At 41.6% G+C, this 12965-nt stretch overlaps 1 protein-coding gene across 1 annotated transcript in view; it reads left to right on the top strand.

Moving 5' to 3' along the window:
* The window catches only part of hmcn1 (hemicentin 1), a 501533-nt gene that overhangs the window by 157463 nt on the left and 331105 nt on the right, over window positions 1-12965 (top strand). The window contains exons 7-9 of the mRNA XM_059984517.1: window positions 7379-7499; window positions 7791-8054; window positions 12642-12786. Coding sequence (XP_059840500.1) covers window positions 7379-7499; window positions 7791-8054; window positions 12642-12786 — 530 coding nt within the window. The remainder of the gene's footprint in view (window positions 1-7378; window positions 7500-7790; window positions 8055-12641; window positions 12787-12965) is intronic.

Here is a 12965-nt window from a genome sequence, read left to right as displayed (position 1 = left end):
ATGAGGAAACAGTGATTTATCCTCCTGGCTGGTGATGCTGACATCCATTCAATGCCTTGTCTCTCTCCTGTGGTTCACTAACTTAGAACATAGTAAGAGATGAAACCAGGATTTTACTGGTCTCTCAGGTGCTAAGATTCCATAAGAGCATAAGACAATAAGAGATAGGATCAGAATTAAGCCATTCAGCCCATCGAGTCTGCTCTGCCATTTCATCGTGGCTGATCTATTTCCAACTCCAACCCCTTCTCCTGCCTTGACCTTGTAAAGCTTCACATTCTGACGAATCAATAACCAATCAACCTCCACCTGAAAAACACCCAATGACCTGCCTACCATAACTGGCTGTGGCAACAAATTCCACGGTTTAACTACCATCCCATTAAAGAAATCCCTTCTCATCAACACTCTAAATGGATGTCCCTCTATTCTGAGGCAGTGCAAAGACCAACCCACTATAGAAAACAGCCTCTCCGCATCCACTATCTAGGCCTTTCGACATCCAGTAGGTTTCAATGACATGCCCACACATTCAGCAAAATTCCAGTGAGTACTGTCCCAGAACCAGCAAACACTCCTCATATAATAATCCTTTCATTCCTGGAATCATTCTTGTGAACCTCCTCTGAATCCCCTCCAATGTCAGCACATACTTTCTTAGATAAGGGGCATGAAACTGCTCACAAAGGCCTCACCAGTACTTTATAAATACTCAGCATTGTATCCTTGCTTTTATGTTCTAGTCCTCTTGAAATGTCATTGCATTTGCCTTCCTCACTACTGACTCAACCTGCAAGTTAACCCTTAGGGGATCCTGCACAAGGACTCCCAAGTCCTTTTGCACCCCAGACTTTTGAATTTTCTCCCTCATTTAGAAATTAGTCTGCGCTTTCATTTCTTCTACCAAAGTGCATGACCATGTATTTTCCAACATTATATTTCATTTGCCACTTTCTTGCCCATTCGCCTAATCTGTATGTCCTTCAGCAGCCTCCTTGTTTTCTCAAAACTACCTGCCCCTCCACCCATCGTCTGCAAACTTTGCAGCAAAGCCATCAATTCCATCATCCAAATCGGTGACATACATTGTGAAAAGAAACAGTCCCACCACCAATCCCTGGAGAACAGTCCAGTCACCCGCAGCCTATCAGAAAATGCTCCCTTTATTCCCACTTTTTGCCTCCTGCTAATTAGTCAATGTTGTATCTATGCTGGTATTTGTTCTGTGTTACGGATTCAGCAACAATAAACATATGAGTGAGGCAGGGGTTTTTATAACAAATAAAACATTTATTAAACACTGAAAAACAAACCCCCAAAAGTAAACAAACCACTAACGTAACTGGAAATCAGCTGCTGTGCGGCAGCTTAAACAGTTCTTAAAGCAATGAGGCTTAAACAGTTTATAAAATGAAGTTCCAAAAACAGTTCTTCAAAGTAGTATTGCAAAAGTTCAAAATGCTTACAGTCCATTTAAGGGAGAGACTTTTTAAGCCGATTTAAATTCTCTTTCACGTGGTGTTGCTGTGGCTTCCAGTCGAACTACTTTTCCCACGGAGAATTTACGAAGATGGAAAATGAAACGGCTTAAAGGCACTGACCTTTCCTTTACAAAACTGTTCCCAATCCTTTCTGCTATTCACAGGGATTAACATGGGGACAGTCAACGAATTCCTTCCAAACGAGGATCAAACAAGGTCGAACCTGTTTCACTGTTGAAATCGATTTTCCTCAATCTTTTAACTCCCGAACTCCGATCTTCACTCTCCACTGATTTTTAACTAGCAGTGTTATAAAGAAACTGCTGGCAATGACCTTTTAAACTTTAGGCATTAAGTAAAGCTCCATCTTTCAACTAAACTATGTCATAACATTAAATCACGCAGTGGCATCAAGTCAACATGGCAAATCCAGCCACGAACTGCCCCTCCTCACAGGGAGGGGTCCTCCTTTTATACTCTGTAAAAAAAAACCTGTCACATGACCTCTACTGGCGGGAAAATGACGTCACTCCACCATCACAAGACCACTATCAGTATAGTTTCAACACCAGTCACGTGACAAGGGTACGTAACATCTGTAATACCATGGGCTGTTACCTTGCTGGGCAGCTTCATGTGCAGCCCCTTATCAAAGACCTGAAAATCCAAGTAATCAACATCCACAAATTCTCCTTTGTCTGTCCTCAAAGAATTCCAACAGATTTGTCAGCCAAGATTTTTTCATTAAGGAAACCATGCTGACTTTGGCCTATTTTATTGTGTACCTCCAAGTACCCTGAGACCTCATCCGTACAATTGACTCCAGCACCTTCTCAATCACGGAGGTCAGGCTAACTGGCCTACAATTTCCTTTCTTTTGCCTCCCTCCCTTGAAGGGTGGATTGACATTTCAAATTTTCCAATTCTCTGGAACCATGCCAGAATCTATTGATCCTGAAAGATCATTACTAATGGCTCCACAATCTCTTCATCTATCTCTTTAGAAAGCCTGGAGTGCAATCCATCTGGTCCAGGTGACTTATCTACCTTCCGACCTTTCAGCTTCCCAAACACCTTCTCCCTAGTAAAGGTGGCTGCACTCACTTCTGCCCCTGACACTTCCGAATTTCCAGCATTCTGCTAGTGTCTTCTTCAGTAAAAACTGATGCAAAATACTTACTCACTTCCATTACCATTTCCTAGTCCCCTAGTGCTGCCTCTCCAGTGTCATTTTCCAGTGTTCTGACATCTACTCTCACCTCTCTTGTACTTTTTACATATCTGAGAAAACTTCTGGTATCCTCTGTGATATTACTGGCTAGCTTACCTTCATTTTAAATTTTTTTCCTCCCTATGGACTTCATAGTTGCCTTCTGTTGGTTTTTACAAGCTTGCCAATCCTCTAACTTCCCACTAATTTTTGCTCTATTGTATGCCCTCTCATTTGCCTTTATGTTGTTTTGACTTCCCTTGTCAGCTATGGTTGCCTCTTCTTAGGGATGTATCTATCTTTCGCCTTCCAAATTACTCCTGGAAACCCCAGCCACTGCTGCTCTGCTGGCATTCCTGCTAGCGTCCCCTTCCAATCAATGTTGACCAGCTCCTCTCTCATGCCTCCGTAATTCCCTTTACTCCACTGTACTATCGATACATTTAACTAGCTTTCCCCCTCTCAAATTATAGGGTCAATTGTATCATGTTAGGATAACTGCTCCCTGATCAAATCCAGTTCATTACGCAGAACCCAATCCAGAATAGCTGATCCTGTGGAGGGCTCTAAAAAGTCATCTCATGGCCATTGTACAAATTCTCTCTATCAGGATCCAACTCCAACCTGATTTTCCCAATCTACCTGCAAAGTGAAATCCCCCATGATCATCGTAATGTTGTCCTTTTGACATGTCTTTTCTGTCTCCCATTATAATTTGTAAACCACGTACTGGCTACTATTTGCAGGCCTTTATATAACTCCCATCGGGGTCTCTTTTTACCCTTGCAGTTTCTTAACTCTACTCACAAAGATTCTATGCTTTCCGATCCTATGTCACCTCTTTTTGATTTCACTTTTTACCAGCAGAGCCTCGCCATCTCCTCTGCCTACCTGCCTGTGCTTGAAATGCACGCACATCCTTGGATGTTAAGCTTCCAACTATAATCTTCTTTGAGCAATAACGTCATACATGCTAATCTCAAACTGCACTGCAAGATCTTATTCCGTATTGTATCTGCATTCAATATAAGACTTTCAGTCCTGTATTCATCATACTTTTTGATTTTGCTCTCATGTTACACTGCAACTTATCCCACTGACTGGAATTTTGCCCGTCCTTCCTAACAGTCTCACTAGACACTGCCTCTGCTTGTATACCAACTGGCCCATTCTCAGCCCTATCACTCAGTTTCTCATCTCCATGCCAAATCAGTTTAAAATCTCTCCAACAGTTCTAGCAAATCTGCCTGAAAGGATTTGGAGCCCTCCCTCGAGTTCAGATGTAACCCATCCCTTTTGTACAGGTCATAATTTCCCAGAAGAAATTTCCCAATGATTTCCCAATGATGCAGAAATCTGAAATCTGAAACCCTGTCCCCAGCACCAGTTCCTCAGCCACACATTCACCTGCCACATCATCCTATTCTTACCCTTGCTGGCACATGGCCCAGGCAGCAATCCAAAGATTGCTACCCTGGAGGTTATACTTTCCAGCTCTCTACCTGACTCCCTACATTCTCTCTTCGGGACCTCCTCAATGTCATTTCTGACTGCCCGCCTGCCCTTCCCCTTTAGGCGTGGACCTGAGCTGAGGTGTTCCTAACTCTGGTACCTGGAAGGAAACATACCAGCCAGGTGTGTCTGTTGTGTCCACAGAATCTCTCGTCAGCTGTGGAATCCCCCATCACTACTGCAGTCCTCTTCTCTCCCCTGTCCTCCTGAGGCACGGTGCCAGATGCCTCAATAGGTTCAATTGGTCTAGGATACAAGAGCAGGGATGTGATGCTGAGGCTTTATAAGGCACTGGTGAGGCCTCACCTTGAGTATTGTGAACAGTTTTGGGCTCCTCATCTTAGAAAAGATGTGCTGGCATTGGAGAGGGTCCAGAGGAGGTTCACAAGGACGATTCCAGGAATGAAAGGGTTATCATATGTGGAATGTTTGATGGCTCTGGGTCTGTACTCGCTGGAATTTAGGAGGATGACGGGGGATCTCATGGAAACCTTTCGAATGTTGAAAGGCCTAGACAGAGTTGATGTGAAAAGGATATTTCTCATTGTGGGAGAGTCTCGGACAAGAGGGTACAGCTTCAGGTTAGAGGGGTGTCCATTCAAAACAGAAATGCAGAGAAATTTCTTTAGCCAGAGGGTGGTGAATTTGTGGAATTTGTTGCCCCATGCAGCTGTGGAGGCCAGGTCACTGGACGTACTTAAGGCAGAGATTGATGGGTACCTGATTGGACATGGCATCAAAGTTTATGGGGAGAAGGCCGGGAAATGGGGAAGAGGGGGAAAGAAAAAGGATCAGCCGTGATTGAATGGTGGAGCAGACTCGATGGGCCAAATGACCGAATTCTGCTCCTATGTCTTACAGTCTTATGGATAGATTATTGAATAAAAGATCTATAAATTAAAAAATTAGTACATTGGTAACAAAGGTCTAATAAAAAATGCCTGGTCCCATTTAGATGTTGACGGTAGTAATGATTTAATTAACCATGTAAGATAATTTAATATAACACCATGTTGAATCAATTTCTCAATAACATTGGCAAGTTTTGTGAAAATTTGTGAAAATGCTTATTTGTCCTGTCTTTTGTTTTCATAAGAGTTAAGTGGACTGAATTAAGTTTGACATAGTTTCACACCATTCCCTTCACTAACAGTGAATTTTAATAGTAATGTACTCAGAATGAACTTTTTAGCTGTCAGTATTTATAATGATGAAGATACATATCAACTACTGGGGCACTGCAGCATAGGCAAACATTATTTGTTATACTTTACACAAATCTTATGCCAGATGTAATGAACAGATAGCTATTACGGCAAATGGCATTCAAAAATAGCCTTGAAAATGTCAATTACTGAAAAGTTAACAGCAAATGATTTGCTAAACAGTGCAGATGCAGAGAGAAAGCTGTGTGTGGCATGTTACTGCTGTTATATCTCTTTATAAAATAAAATATAGAATAATGTTCCATTATTCAAGAAGCGATACAGGGATAATCCTGGAATCTATAGACCAGTGAGTCTCACATCCATAGAAGTGAAGTTACTGGAGAGAATTCTTAGGGATGGGATTTATTAGCATTTGGGAAAATATTGCTTCATTAGGGAGAACCAACATGGCTTTGGAGGAGGAAGGAGTGAATTAATAACTTGACAGAGTTTTTTGATGAGTTGACAAGGGTGATTGATGAAGATAGAGTTTGTGGATGTTATGAAGATTGGTGGTGTTGTGGATAGAATAGAAGACAGGCAAAGAATACAATCAGATATAGATCAGTTGCAGAGAATAAAGCTCCTATGGGCAGAGAATGAAGTCGCCACAGGCAAAGAAATAGAAGAAGGTGTTTGACCGGCCAAATGAGAAGTGGCTACATAGGTTCATCGGATTGTTAAGAAGGCATATGGCATACTTGGCTTTAATAGTTGGGGCATTGAGTTCAAAAGTCAGGAAGTTATATTGCAGCTTTTTAAAACTCTAGTTAGGCCCCATCCAGAGTATTGTATACAGTTCTGATCATCCCACTAGAGGAAGGATGTGGATGGTTAGGAGAGGATGTAGAATGGATTTACCAGGATGCTGCCTGGATCAGAGGGCATGAGCTACAACAAGAGGTTGGGATGAATTTGGGTTGTTTCTCTGGAGCAGCAGAGACTGAAGGGAGGTCTGAAAGAGGTTTACAATATTATGAGGGGCACAGAGAGAGTGGACAGTGTCCTTTTCCAAGGGTTGAAATGTCTAATATCAGAGGGCATACATTTATGATGAAAGGGGTTAATCTCAAATGAGATGCGAGGGGCAAGTTTTTTTACACAAAGAGTGATGGGGTGCCTGGAATGCACTGCCTGGGGTGATGGTAAGAACAGAAATATTAAACACTTCTAAGAAACGTTTAGATAGTAGGCTTATGAATGTGAGGAAAATGGAAGGATATGGACATTGTGTAAGCAGAGATTAGTTTAGTTGGCCATTTGATTACTAATTTAATTAGTTCAGCACAACGTTGTGGGCTGAAGGGCCTGGTCCTGTGCTGTGTTCTAGAAAACCCCCGAGTTGAATCCAGCTGTCACTTTCAAAGATGGCAGTGGTGTCGAATGAAACATGAAGTTAATTTGTGTAGTGATTTAATTCTTCTGCAAGTTCTGTTCATTAGATGAACGATTGTAATCTGCAATTATGCCTGTTGTAGATTTGCATGCAAGTATTGAGTCAGGCTAAAGGAAGATGTACAAGCAGCAACAGCAAAGCAGATTTTTCTGCCCCTCTTTTTGATATCTTGATACCTGTGTAGTGTTAATGGAAATAAATTCACACCAACTATCTCTCCTTTCATTGGTAGTCAGCCTTTTGGGGTAATAACCCAACCCAACCAGTGGAATGCTGTTACAATCGAATTGACTAATTATTTATGAAGACTAAAGAAACTGCAGCGTGCTGCTAACTTTGTGCTTCATAGAGAGTTCAATATGGCTGCTTGCGTTTTGCAACTACTGGTAACCAAAACTGGTGGGGGCAGTGACGTAAAACAACCTTAAACAAATCCAAACACCATTACTCTGCAAAAACAAGGGCTTTGGATTAGGGTACAATTCTTTGTCTTATCAAACATGCAATATCGTTGGTATTTGGTCTTGTTTATTGCAAGATGTAGATATCCTGTGCTTTCTTTTCTCTGCAGACTGCAAGTGCTGGGAGACATTCAGTTCGAATCACAGCTCTCAGTACCATTGACTTTCGAGCTGGATTTTCACAAAAACGAACAATGAACTTTAAGAAAATTGGCAACAGACCCGTGCAAGGTCAGTCCTTACTGAATTTGTTTTTAACCACTGAGGGCGCTTTCATGACCTGACTGAATAATGGCACAGGCAATGCAAATAATTGGAAGCCGGAGCATGAAGTGACCATTTACAAATTCACGTGTTCTGACCCATGATGTTTGACAGTGTTTTATCCAAGTCCGATTCGGTACGTCATATGTATCCCACCTTTGAAGCAGATGAAGAGAGAACACTTTTTCATTTACTGCTATATTATACCTCTGAACTATTTTATCTTGATTATGCATCTCATACTTTTTATACTTACAGGTATCCCAACGTACTTACTACTGAATACAACAGGACTCGCCCCTCCTGCTAGAGTAGATCGTGTGGAGCTCCTCAGCACCTCGGGTGTTTCATTGAAGACTCTTCCGATCAGATATTACCCTGACCGAAAGCCTTACAGCATCCTGAACGTCACCGAATTTATTCCACCCGACGAAGCCTTTTTCCTGAAAATTACTGGATACGACAGCAAAGAGTACCTCTTCCAGCGAGTATCCAGTGTGTCATATTCCAACATTGTTCCAGGTGAGACCTAAAGTCCTGCATCATCAGGTTGTTTTTACAATAATCCTGCTACTGTATTAGTAATGAACATAGTACCATTTCCATGTAAAATTATTTTTTGTGCTTAACATGGATTGCTTAATAGTAGAAAAATGATTTAATTAACATAAGCATCTTAATTTTACAGGTGCCATAGCAACAGACACTGCTGATGTAATATAAAAACATCGGTAGTATATTTGTGCACGGTCCTATTCAGAAGAGAAGGGCTGTTGGGTGCTAAACAGGACTTGCAATGTAACCTTGCCATCTTCCTCCCTCAGTTTATTCATTCCTCTCTGTTGATAATGAAAGCTCTCTATGCAAAGCGGGATTTGGCTGAAATCACCAGTGATTTTATCAACTGTCGTTAGAGGACCTGCATTTCATATTCCTCCTTAAAATAGGTTTCTGCGTCAGTTAAACCAAGGCTAAACTCCGGCTCTTTGAAGTGTGCTAGAAATAATCTTTGCTGAAAAGCTTACATGTCAGATTGAGCGAATATCTCACGTACAAATAATTATTTCCACTTTAACTTCATCACATTATGTGCTTAAGGGGGGAAAATGCTCCAATTGTTACAGCATTTATAAGCAAAGGAAATTCCAGGTGATTAATGTAGTGTGGTAACCTCAGCAGAGCCAGTGATGGACCACTGCAAGAAATCTTTCAGGAAACATAAAATTCCATTGCACTGGACCACTGTGAACAAATTGTTACTCCATGGACGTAGTCATAATAACAGCTATATGCCTTTTAATCATAAAGGTTTAGGTAGGTTTGTTGGATGAAATTACCTCTGTGTTCTCAGATTACCTGAAATCACTTGGAACAATTTTGAGACCTGCTGCCTGGGAGAACCAGGGTAATTGTTGATTATCAGCAGCACTTAAATCAGATTTTCTGCAACAAGGGACACGTTACACATGCTGTAGAGACTGAGCCTGGTGCTTGCATGCTCTAGTGTTGCCACCCTGTCATTTTCCAATTACAAATGATGCTTACATTTCACAAGAAAGGTTCTGTACTATTGATACTTCTAGCAATGCTAAGTTTAACAGTATCCATAGGGATCACAGTATATGTTAAACATAAAAGGAGTTGTCAAATAAAATGAAATGACTTCAGCAGCTTCAGAAAAACAATTATTTTTTGAGTCGAGCTGACATATTGGAGGATGGTCTCTGTCAAGCTGAGTTAATGGTTGGCCAATTAAGCTTTCTCATCTAGATCAAGACTGTCCTTACAAAGAGTTCCTGATTGAAAACTTAAGCTTTAGGTATTTCTAATATTTTCTCATTGTCATTTCAAACATTTTACTTTTTGTGTTATATGTGCATAGTTGATAATCTTTATACCGTAGATTCCGGACTACAGAGCGCACCTGATTAAAAGCCGCACGCTCTAATTTTAGAAAGAAAATCAATTTTGTACTTGTATAAGCCACACCGGATTTTAAGCCGCAGGTGTCCCACGTTGTAATATGAGATATTTACACAGAAAGATATTACACGTGAGGATTTTTTAACTTTTAATTAAATCTGTATGGTAACATAAACAAATACATATTGCAAATGCTTTTTTTCGAACAGTGCCTGTAACACAGCTACTTTTAAATATACATACGTATCGGTAACACACAAATTACGTTGCGTATACTTTTTTACTGAACAGCGCACGAACAACATTCCAATATCTCCTAACAACTGGTAAAAATATATATATACTGCAGCCTACCAGGAAAAGTTATTGATCGCCTTCTTCATCTTCCTCCTGCGCACTAAAACCACCAAAGTCCTTCAGTGTCCGAATTGAATAAAACCTCAGGATCTCGTCACTCACTTCAGTCTCTTCGTTGTCGCTCTCACTTGAGCGCACGCGGTCCTCTTCATCACGCAGCAGTCCAGCCTTTCGAAACCCGCTGGTGATGGTGGAAGTTGTGACACCGCTCCACGCATTTAGGGTCCCCTGGCAGACTTGAGTTAAAGATGCTCTTCGCATGCGTCCTGTTTTGGTAAAGGATTTCTCGCCGCTCGTCATCCAAGCTTCCCACTCAACGCGCAGCGCCACTTTAAATGCCCGGTTCACGCTGATGTCCAGTGGCTGCAAATATTTCGTGGTGCCCCCAGGAATCACAGCTGGAATTGAGTTTGTACTCTTGATGGCAGCTTTCACTGAACTTTCATTGTCAGCCGCTTAAAAAATCACCATCAGTGGAAGCTTTAGTCCGGATGCTGTGCAGCTCAGAACACAAGTAAAATGCGTTCTCTCATGGCCACTTGTTTTCAGTGTGATGGACGAGTCACCTTTTTTATTAACAGTCCGAGTGAGAGGCAGGTCAAACGTCAAAGGTACTTCATCCATATTTATGATATCATCTGGCCCGATGGAATTCTCCGCTATCTTTGTTTGAGTGAATGTGCGGAAGTTAGCAAGTTTTTCCTCGTGGTCAGGAGGGAGCTGCTGACACAGAGTCGTGCGTACCCTGATGGACAGGCCTTTTCGTCTCATAAATCTAAAACACCACGATGGCCCACCTCTAAAATCTTCGATTTTCATTTTGGTGGCGATTGCTTTAGCCTTCAGTCTGATCTGCACGGTGGAAACACCGTGACCACCTGCTCTCTGTGTGTTAACCCAGTCTTCAAGAAAGTTTTCAAGTTCGGGCCATCTGCTATGATTACCTCTGAAAGCTTTTGTCGTCTTTTTGCATTGACTCAGTTCTTCACGCTGGTGTCTCCACCGTCTCACCATCGATTCATTTATGCCAAGATTATGTGCAACAGCTCGATTTCCTTCTTCAACCGCCAGATTGATCGCCTTTAACTTAAAAGCTGCATCATATGCTTTTCTTCGAGTGTTTTCCATGTTGATGAGGGTGAGTACAAATGACTGATTTACAATAATTTAATTGTGAAAGTGCGCTTGATTTATCGTACAATTTTATTGGACCTCTGTGAACTACTCATCAATTTTATTGGTCTACTGTTACGAGGCAAAATGATTTTGGCGGCATGAAAAAAAAAACATGCATTAGCCGCACCGTAGTATAGGCCGCAGTGTTCAAAGTGTGGGAAAAAAGTAGCGGCTTATAGTCCGGAATTTACGGTACTTATAACCTCCTTGTTTTACAAATTAAGGGAATTCAGAAGTATTTTGAACAGTGGTTGCATTGTGCTTCATGTGAGTGGACCTTTACTTTCATTACTGGGAAATTGATGTTAGGGTGAACCTGTCCACAAAGTAACAGGCGGTTAATGCCATCTTAACCATTCATGGCAGGTTGTTGGCCAAATGTACCTCGATAGCTTGATAGGAGCTATTTGTGCTCATGCAGACAGGTTCTGGTCATGTGACTGGGACATTTCCCACCCCCCCCCCCCACCCCCACTACCAGGTAGATTTTAACCAAAGCCATTGTGCTAACCCTGCTGTGGTCTAAATGTCTCACAGGATATAGTTCCCCATATCCCATTTTGTGGAACTTACCATAACTGCCCTTCATTGCTCGACCCATTTGTTTTTTTATCTTTCATGTGTTTCAGCGCATATCAGAAATTCTCAGCGAACCATATTAGCTGCGATCTTTGGCAGTGAATTATCATCCTTTTAAAACTCCAAAAAATATTCAGACTCATCCTCCGTGTACTGCCCTGCATTGTTATTACTTCACGCATTCTGGTTGTGTAGATAGTTAAATTTACAGGCATAGTGAGTGTTTTGAGCCTGTTCACGTGGATTGGAATGCAGATGTTTCTTGATGAATCCAGTCCCAAAGTTTGCAGTTGGAAAAATATCTATACAGTAGATGTAAGAATGTTCGGGTCTTTTTTTAATCAACTTTATTTGCTGGCTGTTGACATAAGGGTTGTGCGGGCCAACAATGTAACACATTAATTGTGGCAGATCTTTCATTGGCCAAAGATCTCTGGCTTAGACCTCTGAGCCATTATGTTTCCTCCAGCATCCCCCTGCAGTATTTTTTTTAAGAGTTTAATAAATACTCACTTAGATAGTCAGACGTGTTGAAAGGCACAGTTGAGAAATCTTTGGAAGTTCATGGTACCCTATTGGACTCAATTTGGAGTCCACTAGTTCCACACTTGACAGCTACCAAGGCAGGAGGTGCTGCCCCTGTAATGTTGCCACATGTGCAGTTTGCAGTGTGCTGATCTGAAGTATAGCAGTCACTAGTGCTTGCTATTGGTGCTATTTTGCAGCTGGCAGCTGCGTTGGAATATTGAGAGACAAAGGCAAATACACCAGCTTTGTTTTACCTCTACCAAACAGTATTGGAGTTGCTTTCGTGAAACCAGTTAGGCTAACCCAGGAATTCCCAACCTTTTTTATGCCATGGACGCCTACCATTAACTGAGGAGTCCGTGGACCCCAGGTTGGTTACCCCTGGTCCAGAGCAAATTACGCTGCTTTGTCACACGTGCTATCACAGTAAAAAAAGTTCTCCATGAAACGTGACTTGAGCTTTATGATTTAATTTGGTGCCAAATATGTACTGACTCCCTCCATAGATTTAATTTAAAAATGACAGAGCTTGTCATATTTCCTTAGGTGCTCCAAAGGTCACCATGCCGGCACTGACTCCAGGTTACTACATGCAGCCAGGTTACATCTCCTGTACCGTGGAGAGCCTCATCCCCTTCACACTGCGTTTCAGCAGAGCCGGTTCAAAACTTGGAACAGACCAGTTTTACAAGTATGTATAAAAGAATAAATTTTAACATCATTTATCATGCTTTCCACTACCTACTGCCACGTTCTCAGGGTGGCATAAGATTTCTAAAACTCTAACTCATCATATTTCTCTCCTTAACTGCATTAAGTGTTTTGAGATATCAAATACAGCAGTGTTACCCAGTAGGGGCAGGAAATAGA

The sequence above is a fragment of the Hypanus sabinus genome, chromosome 11 (assembly GCF_030144855.1).
Source record: "Hypanus sabinus isolate sHypSab1 chromosome 11, sHypSab1.hap1, whole genome shotgun sequence".
NCBI classification, from domain to species: Eukaryota; Metazoa; Chordata; class Chondrichthyes; order Myliobatiformes; family Dasyatidae; genus Hypanus; species Hypanus sabinus.
Note: the sequence above shows the minus strand (reverse complement) of the source record. Positions and strands in the feature narration are given on the sequence as shown.